This window comes from Aspergillus fischeri, genomic scaffold, assembly GCF_000149645.3.
Source record: "Aspergillus fischeri NRRL 181 1099437636265 genomic scaffold, whole genome shotgun sequence".
NCBI classification, from domain to species: domain Eukaryota; kingdom Fungi; phylum Ascomycota; class Eurotiomycetes; order Eurotiales; family Aspergillaceae; genus Aspergillus; species Aspergillus fischeri.
The window spans coordinates 424269-443610 of record NW_001509761.1 but is presented as its reverse complement, the minus strand read 5'-3'; the positions used below and the strand labels follow the sequence as shown (position 1 = coordinate 443610).

Below are 19342 nucleotides of genomic sequence, written 5' to 3'. Positions count from 1 at the left end.
CAGATTGCGTCTTCCCTACAGTGATCCGTCCCAGGCCCACTTGGATGTGAGAAGTAGATTAGCCCTCTCTCCGTAAGGGGCAAAATGCATGGTTTATAAGATTTTGACACCTTTCAAACAATTCACTCTGCTGGTTTAAAACATTACAACTTCAACATGATTCCCTTCAGACAGTGTCTTGCCATAGCGGCCCTGCCGTTGGCTCATACGGCATTGGCACTGAACGATATATCCTCTCGGGCTCAGTCCGCGACCGATCTCTGCGGAGACAATGATTACATCATTCTCGAGAATTCACCATGGATTGTGTACAATATGTTGTACAATGCCGCTCAGATGGTTGGCACGCAATGTACGAATTACGACGGGATGACCACCAGCGACAGCGGCACCAAGGAGGTTCTATGGAGCAGCGTGACAGACATCGACTACGTCGCGAGCACGTAAGGATTTGAACTCCGTGTTGATACAGCGATTAACAAGGCCATGTTATAGGAATAATGTCCCCAAAGGGTACTCCTTTGTCGGTCTGACCCAGAATCTTGAGACGAAACTGTCCGCCATCAGCTCCATCCCCGCCGTCTACAACTGGACGCGTACCAACACCACTGAGTTCAAGGGTGCGATAACATCACTACGGCGTAAATGCGTCTCAGCTGATCATCTGTAGGAAACATTTGCTTCGACTTCATGACCAACGATGTCAAAGGTGACTCGACTTCATCTTCGTCGCGTGAGCTCATGCTATGGCTGCAGTATGAAGGCGGCCAACTGCCCATCGGCTGGACCAATGGGCCAGCTGCCACTATTGACAACCTCTTCGGGACCTCGTGGACGCTGTACGAAGATATCAATACCGACACGGGGATAACAGTCAGCACCCTGATGCCTACTAAGCAATTTGAAGGCTCTTTCTCTGGCGATCTGAAGGACTGGCTGCTCGCTATGGCCGATCTGGGAAGGTTTACCGAGTCGACATATGTCAACGTCGGCAATGCTGGGTATTTATGGCTGTCCTTGTTGTCGCTATATTCACTGACAGATCTTAGGACGGAGTTCTTCTACGGAAATGCCGTGATGAACGCGACCCTCGGGTTGCAGATTAACCTTGCATGAAACATCGGGGCAGGTAGCATTGATACTCCATTTCTGCACTCTGGCCTCGATCTATTGCTATAGTATCCGATCTCTGATACGGATGAGGTAGCAAGAATGACAGCCAAGCCATATCTGGTGACTACAGCTCCTCCTTCACATAGATAAATGCAACAAGATGGCGATAAGGATTCACAAGGTACTGTTCACATATAGAACTTTTAATTGATAAAAAGGTTTCCATTATGCCATGGTCTGCTAGTCATAATGGGCAGGTCCCGGGGTATTTGACATAGAAAAAGACATCCATGGCCAAACACCGCACCATCCAAGCCGAAGTGATTTAATCTTTTCAAATAAGAAGAACAAGTAAGAATAGAAATTCACATCCTTGGCTTACCGCCGGAGAGGGGGTCTATTTCCACTTCTCACAACCTCTTTGTGTTGGCATACCCGATCGTATTATATTCTTGAAGTGATAAAGAGGAGTACACTGCACTACTTTTGGGAAAAGGATTAGCTGCACAGTGATTCCTTCTGTTCCCGGACATTTGACAACAGATCCGACGCTTTCTGTCCTTCCCATATCTTGGCCTCTGCACTAGACAGGACGTCTACCAATTGCCGCGAAAACAGCAAATGGACACGTTAGCGCGACTGCTGACAGGGTGTTTCACTCCGGCGTCATCATATGCAGATGATCGCACATCCAGCCGTGTCAGAGTGCTGGGGTGCTCGGGTCCTAGGACTTTTTTCGACCTTTCAGAGCTCGCCAATGCATGGCTTCAGGCTCTCTATACTTGCCCTGACGTGTAAGTACTGAGTCAAGATAGCTGACACTCGTGAGAGGTCTGGATGCTCTAGTTCTAGTACCTTCTCCCTGCCTACTAGAGCTCGCCGATACATGGCTTCACCCTCTTCATACTTGCCTTGATCCTCAAGCACTGAACTAAGGTTGCGCCTGAGGTCATCCTTGGGGTGAGTTGGACGTGGAAAGTTGACATTTAGATTGTTAGAAACTTGATACATGAAGAACAATCATTCCTTTTTACTGCTCTGTATGCCGTGAGATAACTACTAACAACTAATAGATTTGGGACCTGTTTAAACATCATCATTTGTTCGATGGTGGAGGACCCAACAGGGACCATTCGGACGCACATCTTCCACAACGTTACCCACTAGTCGGTGGGTCGCCACATTAGATAATCTGTCGCCATACGCACCGAAGCCTTTGGTGCGTGATGAGTCGGACAAGTCTGATGGCTAGTTGGTGAGGGCTTTTCGCGCTATCACTTGTATTCGTCTCCCTTGTTGCCCCGGGTGCAGGGAATACGCTAGATAACGAGTCATCCTAGTTCTAAAGTAGATAAGTTAATCCAGAGCCAATTTTATAGCTTAGCCATTGTAGCGCACGGTACTATACTAAGCAGTAGGTATACTACCTAGGGAAGCACAAAGTGGAGACCAGCTAAGGGAGATTGCGTGGTATTTCGCGCAACTACATACCCTCAGGAGGGACGCGCGGCTAAGGTGAACTAAGTAGTCTGATTATTCTAAGATTCATGACAAGTAAATAGGTCTCTTTAGTATTAAAGTTGGGTTGGGAGCCTAGAAAAGGAATATAGCTAGATATATTTTGCATAATGTTGGCCTCTATATATACTTAGGATCAACAGATTTGCCCTAGTTATTATTACCAAGATAACCATAGAGAAAGACTGCTGAAGAACTCAAGATGCTCTCAGATAACGAAGATAATGATAATTAAAGGTGATTATTAAACCCTAAACAGCTGGAATCTGCAAGCAAAGATTCTCTAAGGACTGGCGTAAGAAGCAGATTTCCAACACTATTTTACAATACCCACAGAGAGCTTAGACTCTGTAAGGCTCTTAAAAGCATTCCTTAATGATTATGCTGATGCAGATGATGCTACTGCTCAAGAAATATTCTCAACATCTTTCCTTAGCCATGTTCGTGCACACCTCTATGATGATGATGATGATGATGATGATGATTCATCCCTTCCGGAGGAGGTCAGTGTGGATCAGGCCTTGTCAGACCTTGAGTCCCTGCCCAGTTAGAGCATATCAAAAATCTAAAGGCTTAAGGATGTGTTACAGAGTTTTATTAAGAGTATTACAGGCGGAGTTGCACCATTATTGTATGTGGCAGAGTATGGTTTAGAGACTATTATTTAGCTGATCCTTGTAACAGAAACCAGTAATACTAATAAGACCACTGCTAAAATATATAATCTGGAAGAGATATAGCCACTCGATGTGACGCAAAAGGAATGCTTCAAGCCGCAGCATATCTTTCTACTTAGCTGCAATAGCACGAAATATAAAAGAAGGAAAGCATCCTACCTTCTGCAGCATGCAAAGAGGGAAGTTTTACCCTCATTCTACCTGCATCCTAGATAGAGCCACAACATGATGAGTGCTGCTGGAACAAGACGACGTTCAAAACCAGGTAGACCAAGAAAAGTCGACCAAAGACAATCAACCAGATTATCTCCGTCATTAAGGGCGCGAATCTGTGCTCAGGAAGGGAATTTGCCATCAGCTCCGCTGCGAGTCAAGTACATCCTCAAACAATACAGAACCAGTTAGTGAAGGAAGGGTATTGCAAGAGTGCCAGGTGCCACAAGGTGTGGCTCATAAAGGAGGCACAACGCTCACGTCTAGCATTTTCTACGCATCTCACAAACTTCAAATTAGACTGGCGCTCCGTTATTTTTGTCTATGATATACGATTCTCATTATATGCCGACCGGGAGGTCAAGGCTGCGGTCCAAAGAGACCAACGTTATTGTAGTGAATGCCATAGAAAGAGAGAGCAAATTGTGAACGTATGATATTATGCTAGGCACCTGTTAGATACAACCATGAAAAGCTACTCATTTGCTTTCAACGGAAAGAGGATCTGCTTGACTTTACAAAACCAGATGTGCTTGCATTCTGCCGGCCTTTGGAGGCGACAGGTGCTGCTCCCAGCTCGCAGGCCCTCCTTGAAGATGAGAATCGGTCAAAAAACCTTTGCTAGAAGAGGCTCACTGAGCATCTGCAGAGGACTGGATTTTCCTTGATTCTGTGCCCGCCACCCGCTTCCGATTACAACCTGGCTGAGGACGTCTTGTCCTATATGAGCAAAAGTATCCGGAGGCGAACCTATAACAGTTTGGATGATTTGAAAAGCCGTATTGAAGTCGAGTGGGCGAGTATTTCTGTGGGAAAAATAAACAAATTGGTCCTTTCAATGCCTTCGAGGATATGTGATATAATTGTTAGGGGAGGGAGGCCTATGTGAGCTTATTGAACACTAACGGCTGTATCACTGAACATAACGCTCTAGAATGGACGGATCTGGGGAGAGGGCGACGCTATACGCTCAGGCCAGTCGAAATGATAACGAGACAACAGTGATCCGACTGGGGTTCTTGTCAGATACAGTCGTGTTCAACCCGGTCAGGGTAACCCACGCTCGGAGTTGACGATAATAACTGCGTAGCTCATATTCACAATATCTGGTGTGTCACACGCATTGGCTGGATGGTCAATGGGAGATGCGGCACTATTGCGAGACGTCTTACTCTTTGAGCTGTGTTTCCTTGCTGCCGCGGGGGAGACTGCAATATCCAAATGAAAATCTCGAGCGTCTTGAGAGGAATCTTTTCATCGCTAGCGAGAAAGCGTGTGGTCTATCGTCTTTCCTGTCCAGACCATGGTGCTTTTACCCAAGTATTAAATAGTAACCAGTAAATTCCGGGTGCGACCATCGCTGGGGCCAGGATGGGTGATGATAGAACGAGTCGCCATCAATTTCGTCCACTAGTTCCTTTATTGAAGCTGGGTCTAGAGATGGCGCGGAAGAAGAAGAAGATGGGATAGAAGTTATATATTTAAAAAGTAAAAGACCATAAAATATCCGAAGAGCAGCAGGAGAAAGAGATAGTAGATGATGATCAAGTAGGAATCTAACTACCGTGGTGCCAAGGATGACCCTACTTAGTACGAAGGACTCAGTGGTCCCGATCTCAAAACACGCCGCGATTGTATGTATCCTAGGTAGGTAGTAATATCGTGCAAAATTCTATGAGGGCACTTTTCCTTTCCTCTTTCAGCCATTGCCGCTTTAAGAGGGTGAGCCGGGTGAGTCAGGTAATTCACTCACCTCCAAAGGTGATTCGCTCACGCCTTCAAGGTGATTCCCTCACCCATCCATGGTGATTCACTCACCAGATCAACCACTAACACTCACCCTTGACCCCTTATCCTCCATGCCAGTTTTCTAGCTGCTTCACTTAGGCATTAATGATGCATTAACTAGGACACAGGGAGCATGGGGCTCTTGAGAAATCAGGGTCCCTGTGGGCCCCCTAATAAAAGGCGCGAAGTAGTCCTGCCATGCCCTCCTAGACCTTCTCTGTTACTCTTTCATCCTAAGTGACATCTCACACTGCTTTGAAATCTGCTACCTACTCCTTCTCTTAGTTCTGCTGTGAATACTGTATACCCCCATTGTGTTATACTGTATCTCTCTGCTGCAGAAAATGCCTAAAGGAAGATAAAAGGTTAATAGACTGGCTGTTGCCCAAGCCAATAGCTATATTTAAGGAGTAAATTAAGAAAAGGACTAATAATATTATAAGACTTTCTATTCAGATAGATCTAAGGTTCTCTAGGAATGAGTTCTATTAGATTATATTAAGTTAGTGCTGTCTATACTCCTTAAATATATACTTATTCATCTTTCTAAATCTTTATCTCTTAAACACGTAGATGGGCGTCCTAAGAGGATGAAAAGTCCTAAGAAGAGGGCCTTCATGAAGGACAGCCTGTCCTAGATCTAGTGATGATCAAGGATTTTATATAATTTTATATTTTCTTCTTATATGGAATTATCTCTCTGCACCCTATAAAGTCATCTATACTAAATTCTGCTGAGTGGTTCTTTACAGGGTTTATATATCTTACTAAGTCTAGTTTTAATAAGAAGGATACTCAGAATGTTTATAGGGTCTGTGGATTTGCTATTGAAGGACTTCTGTAGATACTGTGATATTGACCAGTATGTATATGACTTCGAAGAAGTCTATTAGGGATGCAGCAACATTCAGTAGTTGTCAGTATTTATACATAGTTAGTTAAGACCTTACATTCCTTCTTAGCTTAGGTTGAAATATAAAAGGAGACTGGAACCTCGAAGTTGGTGGGACATGTATGGGGCGGCCGCTGGCCTACCCCTACCCTCGCATGATTCGAAGGCTCCACGTCCACCGCGAATACGAATATCCCAATACTAACTGTAAAAAAATGGATTTAAAATTACTTATTAAAGAGGACATTATTGAGGATATCAGAAGAGTAAAATATATGTTTATGTACTGTAATCTTATAAATATTCTTATCTTTATATAGACTGATAATAATCCTGTTTTCATCCATCCAAGATACAGGGTTTAGTTAATATTTATGATCCTGATCTACTGCTACTCTGGAGCTTAGATTAATATATTTATACCTAATATATTAAAGAAAGATAAGTGTGGGCTCCAATATAAAGTACTCTAAGAGACCTAAAAGCTAAGTTTTGTCTGTTCTAATATACCATAGGACATTGAACTTTATATATATTGTAGAATGGATGGTGAGATTGAACTCTTCTTCTATCTGTCACACCCTGGGATCCGTCTCTGCTGTTCTCTGCTAGTCAACTACTTTGGGAACAGGGTGATATAGTCCCTGGACTATATCTAATACTTGCCTGAGGCCTATCAACCAGATAGCCTGATGATGTAATGATACAATGATCCAACTGAGGAAAGTGAGGATCAAAGACAACCAAAGGTAACACAAGAATAATAATAGTAGAGATAGAAGCAAGGCCTATTAAGTATATATACTTAATAGTAGAGAGTAACTAATAAATTAGACTAGTGAACTTATACTTAAGTAAGATATCTTTATTAAACATGAGGAACTAAAAGTAAGTATGCTAGATATATAGTAATAAGTATCCTTATATATCTATAGTTCCTCTAGGTAATAGTGGTGATATATGGTATAATAGTAGAATAGTAGATGATTATAATACCCTCCTATCATTAATCCTATATACCTATCTACCACATCACATGATAATGGTTTGTAGGAAAATATGTTCAGTCATGCCCTACTATATGGTTTTTCTATGAAAGTCTGTCTAGATTAAGCATTTATCTAGATTACTCAGTGATTATTTTAGGATTGATTAGTGACTGATAATGTTAGACGCGAAGAACATGTACGTAGCAAACTGCAGGTGGTCACGTGGGTAGCACGTGACCCACGGAGATATCATCTCTGCTGAGGTGCGAGAGATGCTCGCACCTCAGCGATTAGTTCAACTACAAAGGCATTGCTACTACCACGCTATCTACCACTCAATAGAGAGCATCTCATAGATGCTCTCACAGATAATCCCTGTCAATTCTGCCTGTCACATCCACCTTGCACTAGCACGGCTGTGTTGGTGTTGTAACACTATCTTAGTGAGAGATGGGTTAAAAATAATGATAATCCTAAGAATACAGTATATATTACTAGTAACTATTATGACACCAACACAGCCGCGCTAGTGCAAGGCAGATGTGACAGGTAGAATTAACAGGGATCATTAGTCACTAATTAATCCCTGGGAGAAGCATCAATCGCTTCAAGATATCACGTGGAACGCCCTGGTATGTTGAGATCCATTGTGTCCGCTCCAGCCATGGGCGAGTTCCTTCATAGATGTCTCGCCCCGTATACGTGGCGCTGTCCTGCTGTTGCTGGACTTTATGAAACTGTGCCTCTCGTTGTCGGAGATTGTGTAAAAATGTAACATTAGCGGCGCATGGTGGTTCTTTCAGAGGCCCATTTACAGTATCTCTGTCTAGGCCACTTGAGTCGCCAACGACTATCCAATATGATTGGGTCACAGTTGACTGGGTCCAGGACTGTATGGAGACGGGCCTGTACAGCAGATCCAGATCTAGGCGTGCAGAGGGTCTATCCAGTGTATGAGATCCCCTCAGGTGCCGGCCCATGAGATCCAGACTGGTACTTATATAGGGGCATCGTACACACTGAAATCCAGCACAGACCTGAAGGGCAGGATGAGATGGGGACCCGTTCGGCCGTGGTTTGGCTAAGCTGCCGCTTTTAAAACGGTGATTATGAAGATATTGATCTAGACCATTTCGTTGAGTCTTTGGGATTTGATGTTTCTTCCGGAAATGACTGCTGGCCTGCACGCCTTCAGTAGAGAGATCGCGTACTGGCAAAGGGTGCAAATTGCAACATCTTCACCCCAGTCTAAGTATAAGGGAAGAGAAGGCCATTCCCGCGTGAACACTGGATAGGCTGGAGAAGACTGCATGATAAGACAAAGGCTTGAAATACGTTAACTGAATCAGAATACTGAGATTGAAAGTGTTTTCGCATCTCTCTACTTGCGTTGTGAGCATCTCTACGCGTCGCGTCTAAAGACACGCATTGCTTTTTCTTCGCGACTTCGAATCATAATCTCAATTAGATTTGGCGACTTCCGCTGGCGCAGGCTATGGTCTTAAGGTAGTTAACTTCTCTGCAAGATCTATATCTGAAGCATACAGGAAACATGCTCTCCTAATTACAAAGATTAAAACAGAAAGAGGGGGAGACGGGGAGAGTCGTACATGCGCAAGAGCCGTGGAATGGCGGGACAGGTTGCTGTGGTCCAGCGCATTTTTTACTAAGGGCGCACGGTCAAAAAGCGTGGAATGGGGCCCACTCCCGCGCAACCTTAGACATTAGTTAAGTATTGCAAGAGAAACAGAGCGTACAACGCGATCATATTTACTTTTTATTTTTATTTTTTTTTTTCTTCTCAATAATAGACAATAATATGGCGACGCACCGGGGCCGGGGGACACGGACGAATGAAGGAGGGCAAAAAGCGAATGCGGGTCGGTTCGCGGACGGCCTATTAGGTCCAGGGCAGCCGATGCGACTCTGGTGGCGTCTTCGGGGGGGCGGATCAGGGCCGTGCACAGTGGCAGGTGGCGGAAGCGGTATATCCTTGTAACCGCTGACCTAGTTCTAACATCTGCTGCAGAAGGTCCGCCTGGGCTTCGGTCAGGATATGGGCTAGCCGGATGGGCTGATTTGGCTGGGCCGTGCGATACACAAAGCAGAGAAGGCGTTTCCAGATCCGCCGATATCGCTGGTTGGTGGAGGGCTGGAGATGATAGAAGATCGGCCGATGACTTGGTCGTCGGTAGGCATCGTCAATAAAGCTATTAATACGGGCGAGGTCAAACGCATTGACCCGGTGGTCGGACACCGACCGAATAGCCTGGTCGACAACGGCGTCTAGGCTCTCTGTCCATAGCTGTAATACGGGTTCTTGCACGGGATCGGGCATATATGCGAGTGCGGCTAATTCCGTGAAGGTGTAGCCCTGGGTATAGTCACGCCATCGAGTCTTGTCTAACCAAGGGTTGGCCTCACTATAGTCATGAAGGGTGGTGATGACCTGGCTCGACCAAAGGGAGCTCCCTTAGCTCCTTTTCCAGAGCGGATATAGCTCCGGCGCTGTTGAGGCCGGGGATTTGGTTTTGGTGGCCTTTCAAATGTGTGCGTAGATAGGTGGGTGGGACCGCATAAGTGCATAGCTTGCAGATCAATACCCTGTGTTCTGGAAGATATATAAATCGATCCATCTTGGAAACTAATAATGGGACTAAACGTGGTATGTGAGATTCCCTGGCTAGTCAAACTAGTTAGAAGAATGAAGGGCGCGTCTGGGGCTCGCGTGTTTACCCCCCCCCCCTCTAATGGCAGGGTGCGTGGTTGTAAGAAAGTGGAGACGCTGCGGGCCAATAGGGCCGCTAAAAATTCAAGAAGGCCCCCAACTTTTCCGAGGCATTATTGATCAGGGTTCGAGGATTATGAATTTATCAAACCATAGTCACATAGCCTAATAGAAGACTTGCAAGTAGTATCTCCTTTTCTGCAATTTGTCCTATAGTCTTTACTGCGACTCTATACCTTGATACTTGGATTTCGAAAGGTGACTTTTCTATACACCCCTAGAATGATAAATTACAAACAAAACATGCATAAATTATGTAGTAATGGATTTAGCCATGTTTATATTGTTTGCCTATCCGCAAAATATCCAAATCCACATTGCGGATACCATTTACTATCCATATCGTATCGTTGCGGATATGTAGATATCAGATTACATCCATGTCCACGGATATGCGGATTTGGATACGTCGCGGATGTTGCCGCAGCCTAGGTACATGGTACAGAGAAACGAAGTCAATATATCTGTCACACTGAAATCGACCTTTTTATTGAAAAGTACCAGCTAGTCATCGCAGACGCGTGGCTGAGACAACAGGCATGTACTATATATCTCAATGGACGCTTCTCGCACGTAATTTGTCCAGGCAGGAAAACGGGCCATCGGAATGATTGAAACCCTGTCACCGGCTTGGAGTCTTGCTATCCAGCCAACGTTTTGTCTAGATCCTGCACGGCCATATATTTTCGAATGGCGCTGGAACTCCATGCATGCGTGTAAATTTGTCGCCAAGCAATCCTCCTGGCTGTCAAGGACTAGTTTCTTTGGTGGCCTTTCAATCTCAAGTTCAAACCATGTCCAAGAGTTTTCAAAGGTGCCGTGATTCTCGGGATAGGAACTGAATCCTTGGTCGTGGCTCCAAATGATGAATTTGATCTCACGAACGGGGGAATCATGACCCCGGATAGGCTCAGAGGTTAAATATGGTGTCCTTTCTTGACAGTCCTCTTCGGCAAGACTTACAAGGTCCTTCCTGCAAACTCTGGAAAGCAGCCAATATCTGGCAAAATCCAGAATCTGCAAGATAATAGGGCGGGGTAATTCCCCACGCCCACAGCGTTGAAGAATACTGAAAACCTCGAAGATATCTCGTGGCTGCCCTGGTTGATAAAGCTGGTTGTATCGCTGCTCTGCGGTGCCCCAATTCCTATCGGTGGCGCTTCGAGGAGGTAAGGCTTCCTTCTCTAGGAGCAACTGCACTATCTTCTCATGGCCTCGATTGGAAGCAGCCTGGAGAGCATTGCCATATTCACCACCTTGGGCATTGATGTCAGCTCCCTTCTCCAGGAGCAACTGCACTATCTTCTCATCACCATGATAGGAAGCAGCCTGGAGAGCATTACCATAGTAGCCACCTTGGGCATTGACATCGGCTCCCTTGTCCAGGAGCACCTGCACTATCTTCTCATCGCCGTGATAGGAAGCAGCCTGGAGAGGATTGCCATAGTAGCCACCTTGGGCATTGACATCAGCTTCCTTCTCTAGGAGGAACTTCACTATCTTCTCATAGCCTTGAGAGGAAGCAGCATAGAGAGCATTGCCATCTCTACCACCTTGGGCATTGACATTGGCTCCCTTCTCCAGGAGCATCTGCACTATCTTCTCATGCCGTCGATAGGAAGCAGCCTGGAGAGCATTGCCAAAGTAGCCACCTTGGGTATTGACATCAGCTCCCTTCTCCAGTAGCATCTGCACTATCCTCTCATCGCCCTGAAAGGAAGCAGCCTGGAGAGCATTGCCAAAGTAGCCACCTTGGGCATTGACATCGGCTCCCTTCTCCAGTAGCATCTGCACTATCTTCCCATGGCCTCCCCAGGAAGCAGCCTGGAGAGCATTGCCACGGTAGCCACCTTGTGCATTGACATCAGCCCCCTTCTCCAGGAGCATCTGCACTATCTTCTCATGGCCTCGATTGGAAGCAGCCTGGAGAGCATTGCCATATTCACCACCTTGGGCATTGATGTCAGCTCCCTTCTCCAGGAGCAACTGCACTATCTTCTCATCACCATGATAGGAAGCAGCCTGGAGAGCATTACCATAGTAGCCACCTTGGGCATTGACATCGGCTCCCTTGTCCAGGAGCACCTGCACTATCTTCTCATCGCCGTGATAGGAAGCAGCCTGGAGAGGATTGCCATAGTAGCCACCTTGGGCATTGACATCAGCTCCCTTCTCCTGGAGCAACTGCACTATCTTCCCATGGCCTCCCCAGGAAGCAGCATAGAGAGCATTGCCATAGTAGCCACCTTGGGCATTGACAACAGCTCCCTTCTCCAGGAGCAACTGCACTATCTTCTCATTGCCTATCCGGGAAGCAGCCTGGAGAGCATTGCCATAGAACCCACCTTGGGCATTGACATCAGCTTCCTTCTCCAGCAATAACCGTACTGTATATGTGAGACCTCCTGATGACGCGTAGTACAATGGACTTGCCATGTGAAAACGTCGTGGATCTTGGGCCTGTGGTTTATCTGGGTCAAAGAGGTAGCCCCAGGCTGCGTACGCCTCACTTTCATTCAGCAGGAACTGTAAGATGCTTTCCTGAACGTCCTTTCTAGATTCAGCATGTCTTGCATGATCTATCCAATATCGTGCAGAGTATTGCGCCAGAGGAAATCGTACTCTGATTTCCTCCGCAGGGCATTTCCCTCCAAAGTAGAACATATACGCCAGGCAGACTCTTGTAATACATGCCCGTGCACTTATTTCGGTCATGCTGGCTTGAAATACCTTTTCCACGCGCCCGGACGAGAGATATTCTTTGACGGAGAAATGGGCTAATTGAAGCAGCATCACGGCCTCTTCCCTATTGTCATCGTTTTCTCTAGTTGTCAGAGACACCAGACTGGAACAAATCCTAACGATCTCTCCAGGAACAGGCAGTCTTTCCTCGGGGTTGAACTGACAATCCGCGGTAAGGTCGACCACTATTGCATCTACGGCTTCTCCAACCGTCAAGGGTCGTTCCGAGAAAGTTAAAAACTGCAAGATTTTGATCGCGTCTTTTCTGTGTTCCTTCTTTATATTGGTCATGATTCGAGCATATGTTTCGTCTAGTGTCTCAGGAAGTGAAGCGAGCGCTTCGCGAACCTCTCGAAGATGCAGACACTTTTCTAAAACGTCGAGCTGGCATGCAGCCCACCTAAACCTGCAAACGGTGAGCTTTTATCATCCCGATTACGCCAGGACCATGATGCAGTGATTTATCTTACATTCCGTCCGCCTTCTTCCTCAGTTCTGTCTCGATCTCTTCTAGCACGGCAGGCTTCGACCGCCATCTTCGGAATTCGTTATCAGCACGAAGAGTGCCATGTATGTATGCCCCAATATCAGCATCCACAGGACCTTGTTGAATGGGAATGAAGCTTTCTTCGGAAAGCCAGGATTTGAGCTCCGATTCTAGTTCGTCTTCCCTCCGACTTGTGGCAAGGAGATAAATGTTTCTGTGATCGGAAGTCGCCAGCTCTCGCATCCAAGACAGCAAGTCTTTTCTTGTTTGACACTCATCCAGGGCATCTATAACAATTTGAACATTCTGGACATGCTGCACCATTGCCTCCAGTGTTGCACGGAGGGAGTCAGTTGTTGGCTGTTGATCGCCTCCTTCACAGTTTGTGAACAAGGCGTCGAGCTCCCCTCGCGAATCTTTGCACCTGGAGTAAAGCTGCGCAACTAGTGAGCGAACCAGTTGATCAAGTGACTGCTTACGAGTATCACTGAAATCGAAGAAGAAATCCAGGACAAGAGTTGAAGAACAACTTTGGTTCTGGCGGAGGTGATCGATGATTGTCGAGGTGAGAACAGTCTTTCCACAGCCTGGAATTCCGTAGAGCCAGAGGTGCTGACGTGATCCAGACTTCCACTGCTGAAAGAGTTCACTCTCAAGAAACCATAAACCCGTTCCTTCATAATGCATTTTCAGTGCTTTCACGAAGTTCGTTGATGGATCCGGCGGGGACAGCCAGTCTTTGATCTTTCTGAATTGGCTGTCAAGATGTATGCTTTCCACCACAGTCCTCGTGGCTGCTGCTATAGATCGGATTTCGGCCACATTCTCTGCAACTCGTCACTCTTTTGATACCTATTGATGGACCAACACTACTCACCCTTTATGGGTTCCAAGTTGTCCATGACAGCTTGCGGAGTGACTATAAGCAGAAGTTTCTTAGCAAATGCCGCAGCGACAGCAGCTGCATAAGGCTGCCACTTCTTATTCTTGTGCGAGTCCGCATAGTCACAGACGCCCCGGATGACCAGACATGGGAAATCATCCATCAAACCAGCAGCTTCCATCTCGAAGCAAATGACATTATCCCTCTCTGCAAGACGATCACGTTCAAGACCGTCCTTCATCACTGCATTGCCGGAAGCGATGTTGCCGTAATGGATTTTAGGATTTGTGCTCCGCCGTGGAGGCCGGTCAACAATGTCGTCCTTCTTCGCGGCGACAACACACCCCTCACAGGTGCGGTTCTTGTCGATGTGTTTGTAATTTGCACTGAACAAGATGTCCTTGGCCGTCATGGGATAACTCCATTCTTCGTCCGACTCTTCGTCTGACTCTTGATCACGTTGATCACGTTGATCACCTTTGAACGCTTCATTGACTAGCCTGGATATTTCTCGCCCCAGATTGCGTGTTGCTCGTAGGGTAGTTATGGCAGTCCTCAACAATACTGGAGGCTTGTTTAAAGTTCCAAGACGACGAAACCCGTCAATTTCCATCCTGCCCAGGTCGTATTGTATCACGCCCCCCCCTTGTGCAGATGGTAGAGACACAACAAGGTCACCAAGTCGAATGTCGTTCTCTGAACTGGGAACACCGCCTCCGACACCCACCAACACACCGAATCGGAGACTGGGAAACGTAGATTGCATTGATTTAGCAGCAATCGCTGCTCGGTTGGTACCATATTCTGGTAGGCAGGCAATGGTGACGTTATGCCCTCCAATACATCCCAAAATATAGCTGTTTTCATCATGTTTGGGCTGGGTTTTCAGCTGCGCATGTTCATCATCGAGCATTGCACGCGCAGCTATCAGCTCAGAGGGGACTGCACAGATCCAGCCGACTGTGTACTTTTCTGGAGGCAGGCTTACAGCTTCGCTTCGCTTGCTAGCCTTACTCTGCACTTGGGAAGCAGTGTCTGGCTTTGTCGAGGCCATTGCAGTATCTGAAAAATTCTTTGCGAAGGACCGGTGCTGATCTTCGTGCGAGTCGAGTCTCGTCGTAGGAAATGCTGCGAACAATGCTGGAGGCTGGACAACAGCTGGAAAATGTCAGGATTATTTAATTCACATCTTTTGAGTCAGCCTTGCGCTAGCAGTGGGGATAGAGGGCAAAGGCGTTTGTACGGGAATTGTTAGTGGCTGCGAATTGCGGGGATCCCCTGACATGTTGATATTTATTTGCCTGATGTTGCCTAAGAAATGGTCTATCTCCATCCCTCTCTGTATATGATTTTGATTAATTACCTTTACTTTATACTGATCCAAGCATATCGCCGGGAATTCAATGATGTAGGCTGACCGTGGGATGGGATAAGGATGGGATAAGGATGGGATTTCCCTATTCCCTAAAAATCATATATCTTAGTCCCTAATTTAACGCACTTTATATATTCCTGCCCTTATTTCCCGTTCATGTTCTTGCCTCACTAACTGTAACTTCCAGAAATTATAGATGATAACCTATTGAAATAAGATACGGCTAGTAAGATTCTCCGGGAATCTGAAACTAGTTCCAGCGCGAAGGATCAATGGCGCCTTGGCTCACCAATCGCGCGTGAAAAGGTGAGCATCGCGCGAGGGTCACCCCTGCTTGCTCACCTCGCTCAGCCCCCACCACGCACCCACTCACCCAAGTCGCGCGACCTCAGGGCGGCACTGCTCACCTACTAAAACAAGAAGGGCAATGGCCTTGGCGACCGTAGTTTTTTGCTCGGTAGGTACGGAGTACCGCGAGTATGTCTTTTCCACTTCTGGGTATCGTTTCCTGGGTGGGTCACAAGGGTGCCAACTGGCGATCGGCTAGTCCGCGTGTTATCATGCAGAAGCCAATACCCCGCGCCCCCTCGGCTTTAAAGCACCTTTACGCCATAACATACCTTATCAGCGTGTTTATATCCTCCGTCTCTTTGCCCTTCTGCAGGTACTCCTGATGAATAATCGTGTTAGCAAGAGATCACATCAAGCCTGTGAGAACTGTAGGTGAGTACGAGTCAGAAGCAAATGGTATTTGTAAGAAGCTTTGATTGCCGACTGTCGGTAGGCGGAAGAAGACAAGATGTCCGGGCGAGAGACCGGCATGTTCGAGCTGCACGCGACTTCAACAAACATGCCAGTATAGCAGGAGCTATGACTCGTCGCAGAGATCCCCAGGCAGCGACCGGGTCTTGGTATGGCTGGCTGGCTGGCCTGCAGAGCGGAGAGTGAGCAGACTAATTCGAAGCAGGAGAGCCGATTGCAGCAGCTTGAAGAGAAGATGGAATCAATATTGGAAGGATCAATGTGCGGATAGCTGTCATTCCTCCCTGTATAAGAGTGAGTGCTGATCGATGCAGACCCAGTCGCCATGCCGAAACCCCCAAGGCGTATTCTCGCGGCCTCCATAGTCACGGGAATACATCGGAATCAAGCAGGACGCGGGAAATGTCTCTGACATCAGGGAATCCTAGTGATGAGACAGCCCTCGACAGTGCAGATACGTTGCCCTTTGCGATGCCGCCAAAAGAGGTCGTTGCGGAGGGTATTGCTCTTTATTTCCAATACTGCCACAAGCAACCTCTATGGCTCTTCCTTCCAGATAGTCTTTCCATTCCAGAACAATGTCGCAGCGAGGTGTTATTTGGCATACTCAGTCTCGCGTTGCGCTACTCGAACGATCCGTTTCTGGACGGACGAACAGACCAGATGTGTCGGCAATACGCCGAGGCCGCTCGCAGCTATGTCATGTTCCGAATAGTCCAGGGGACCGTGGACCTCTCAACCTTACAATGTCTCTGTTTGATTGCATTAGCTGAATACATTGGTGAGATCCATCCTGGACTGACAAAGTCACACGTCATTAATGTGCCCTTAGCTAATGACACCCATCTCGCTTGGCTACACATTGGTCTTGCCACAAACCTCGCCAAATGTGCAGGTCTCGACATTGAGCAGCACGAAGGCGAATCCACGCCTGCATTGGAGGAGCGGCGAAGGGTGTTCTGGAGCATCCATCTTCTTAATCAGCAATACGCTCCCCACAGCATGCAGTTGAATATGCTGCGGGACATTCACAACCCGAAGTACATGGCTGTCAACATCGACTCTCCACGGGAGATGGGGATGAAGCCACCTCAGAATCCTCAGAAAAACGATGCCTTAGGAGGAATCTGGGTGTACATGGTGCAGTTATCCACTCTTTGGAGCGAAGTGCAGCATTACGTTTCGCACTGTGCCAGCGGAGACCCCATGCCACCTTGGTCTGTGGACTCTGGTTACTGTATCATCGGGGCTCACCTGATGGACATTGAAACAAAGTTTCCCACCTCCCATCGATACGATTCTGTACGGTTTCAGGAGCGTTCGCCAGAAGAATTAAATCGTGCCCGTGAGTACTGGAGTCCCTGGCTGTACCTCCAGTTCACCTACCATGCAGTGCACAGCGTCTTGAATCACCCTTTCCTCTACTCGTGGCGACCTCAGCAGTCTGCTCAGCTTGCAGTACCAAACACCTTCTGGAAGACATCATCGGAGCTGGCACTCATCCACACAACGTGGACGGCTCGCCTCATTGACATGATCACCGAGAAGGAATACCAACTGTCTGACCCTTTCCTTGGCCATGTCGTGGCGATCGCCGCCACGATCCTTATTTACTACTGTCGTGCCGCGGATCCCACTGTGAGGGACTCTGCTCAAAGGAAGCTGGAGACGTGCACGAGATTCTTGAGTGACTTGGCCACCAAATGGCCCCGAGTCCAGGCAATTGTGAGTCCTCATCCCTCCCCTGGGCCGATCTTCTAACATAAACATAGCATCAAAAAATCCAGGGCCTCATACAATCAGCATTTGCCGTCAGTCCACATTCGGGCGATCATCGTCAACCACGCAGGACACTTTCAATAGATACGGCACTGATGTGGGACATTCTCTGCTATAATTCTACCAAGACTCCATTCGCCTCTCCAGGTGGCGGTCTCTTCGATGCGTCCTTCTTACAGCCTCCCGGGCAGAAGCATCCAGACCAGACGACAGTCGAGACCGAGATCTTCCATCATTCCGCAAGGACGGTAGATACTTCTGATGGAGGTCAAGCGTTGCCGCCGTGCTCGAGTACAGTGCACCATCGGGCGGCTTCTGAGAACGCGCAGTCCGAGTCTTGGAGCAGTACGAACTCGATTGCAGCTGACAATGGCCCAAGTCAAGGACAATTACCACGGGAAGCATTGTCGTGGTCGGGCTTGGGGTTTCCAGGCGATGTTTCCTTTATGGACGTTACGCGTGATCCTTTTTTCCAATTTCAGGACCATGAAAATCCCTACCAAGGGATTTGGGAAATTGGAAATCTCTGATATTGATTACTACTATCCCGGAGCATCTATTACTATTAATAACACCAAGCATAAAGTCGAGTCTCTGAAATTGTACCTATAGAATAATCACCCACGTACTATTCGAAAAACAGTATCTCTAGCCTAGTTATTCGCATCATAATCCTTAATATGCAACATAGCCTTTTGTGAACTTCCAGTACGCGCTTCTTTCCATCCAAGGGGGACCGACATGATAATGATGCAGGCTCTGTAATTGAGCTTCGAGGAAATGTTGTTAAAACCTGTGGATTACAGGAGGCTGATATGGATGCTTAACCTTCTAGATAAGGGGGGAGGCTATGCTTAGCATTTTGGTGGCTGTGCTTAGATGCCTCGCAAGGCGGACTGTTTCTACAAAATGGATTTTGGATTATTTCACTATGTTATTGACCGCATATACTACATATTGCTATGAAATTCGAATCCATATAGTCAGGATATCGAAACACAAAATCCTCATTTAGTACCACAGGGGGTAGTAAACTCCCCTGTGCTCAGCCAGACTTAAGCCTTATAGCGAACTCAGTCAATTCTTGAAGAGTGACTTTGCCTCCAAAGGAATCTTGTAATGTTTTGAGCATGAGTGTCAGTGATGTAGCTGAGATCCTGACGATGAGCTCTCTAGGGGGCGGTATCGGGGGTGAAGAACTCAGTAGCCCGCAATGAAAGTAAATAATGGTCTATCTGTTATAGGTTTAAGCGCCGTCCTTCCGGATCGCTTATACTTGAATGGGTTCGATCATCTAAGATTCTAAAAGGTTGTGTTATTCTGATCCCCCTACTCC

General features: G+C 47.0%; 4 protein-coding genes across 4 annotated transcripts, besides 7 other annotated features; 2 read left to right on the top strand and 2 right to left on the bottom strand.

Annotated features, from left to right (window-relative positions):
- Positions 1-156: 156 nt before the first annotated feature.
- NFIA_002040 (uncharacterized protein) lies at positions 157-1116 on the top strand (the record flags this gene model as incomplete). Its single annotated transcript, XM_001258751.1, has 4 exons — positions 157-443; positions 496-620; positions 671-1001; positions 1050-1116. The coding sequence occupies 4 exons, from the start codon at positions 157-159 to the stop codon at positions 1114-1116; spliced, it is 810 nt and encodes a 269-aa protein (XP_001258752.1).
- Positions 1117-3087: 1971 nt separating this feature from the next.
- Positions 3088-3116: a microsatellite.
- Positions 3089-3116: a microsatellite.
- Positions 3117-4011: 895 nt separating this feature from the next.
- Positions 4012-4398: a mobile genetic element.
- An 883-nt stretch (positions 4399-5281) lies between these two features.
- Positions 5282-5340: a microsatellite.
- Positions 5341-8650: 3310 nt separating this feature from the next.
- NFIA_002030 (uncharacterized protein) lies at positions 8651-9528 on the bottom strand (the record flags this gene model as incomplete). Its single annotated transcript, XM_001258750.1, has 4 exons — positions 8651-8683; positions 8801-8906; positions 9042-9087; positions 9198-9528. The coding sequence occupies 4 exons, from the start codon at positions 9526-9528 to the stop codon at positions 8651-8653; spliced, it is 516 nt and encodes a 171-aa protein (XP_001258751.1).
- A 954-nt stretch (positions 9529-10482) lies between these two features.
- NFIA_002020 (Ankyrin repeat protein) lies at positions 10483-15144 on the bottom strand (the record flags this gene model as incomplete). The annotated part of the gene is made up of 3 exons (XM_001258749.1): positions 10483-13126; positions 13191-14034; positions 14085-15144. The coding sequence occupies 3 exons, from the start codon at positions 15142-15144 to the stop codon at positions 10483-10485; spliced, it is 4548 nt and encodes a 1515-aa protein (XP_001258750.1).
- Positions 11158-12354: a microsatellite.
- Positions 14543-14567: a microsatellite.
- A 369-nt stretch (positions 15145-15513) lies between the features above and the next one.
- Positions 15514-15543: a microsatellite.
- A 1155-nt stretch (positions 15544-16698) lies between these two features.
- NFIA_002010 (fungal specific transcription factor domain-containing protein) lies at positions 16699-17988 on the top strand (the record flags this gene model as incomplete). The annotated part of the gene is made up of 1 exon (XM_001258748.1): positions 16699-17988. The coding sequence occupies one exon, from the start codon at positions 16699-16701 to the stop codon at positions 17986-17988; it is 1290 nt and encodes a 429-aa protein (XP_001258749.1).
- Between the last annotated feature and the right edge of the window lie 1354 nt (positions 17989-19342).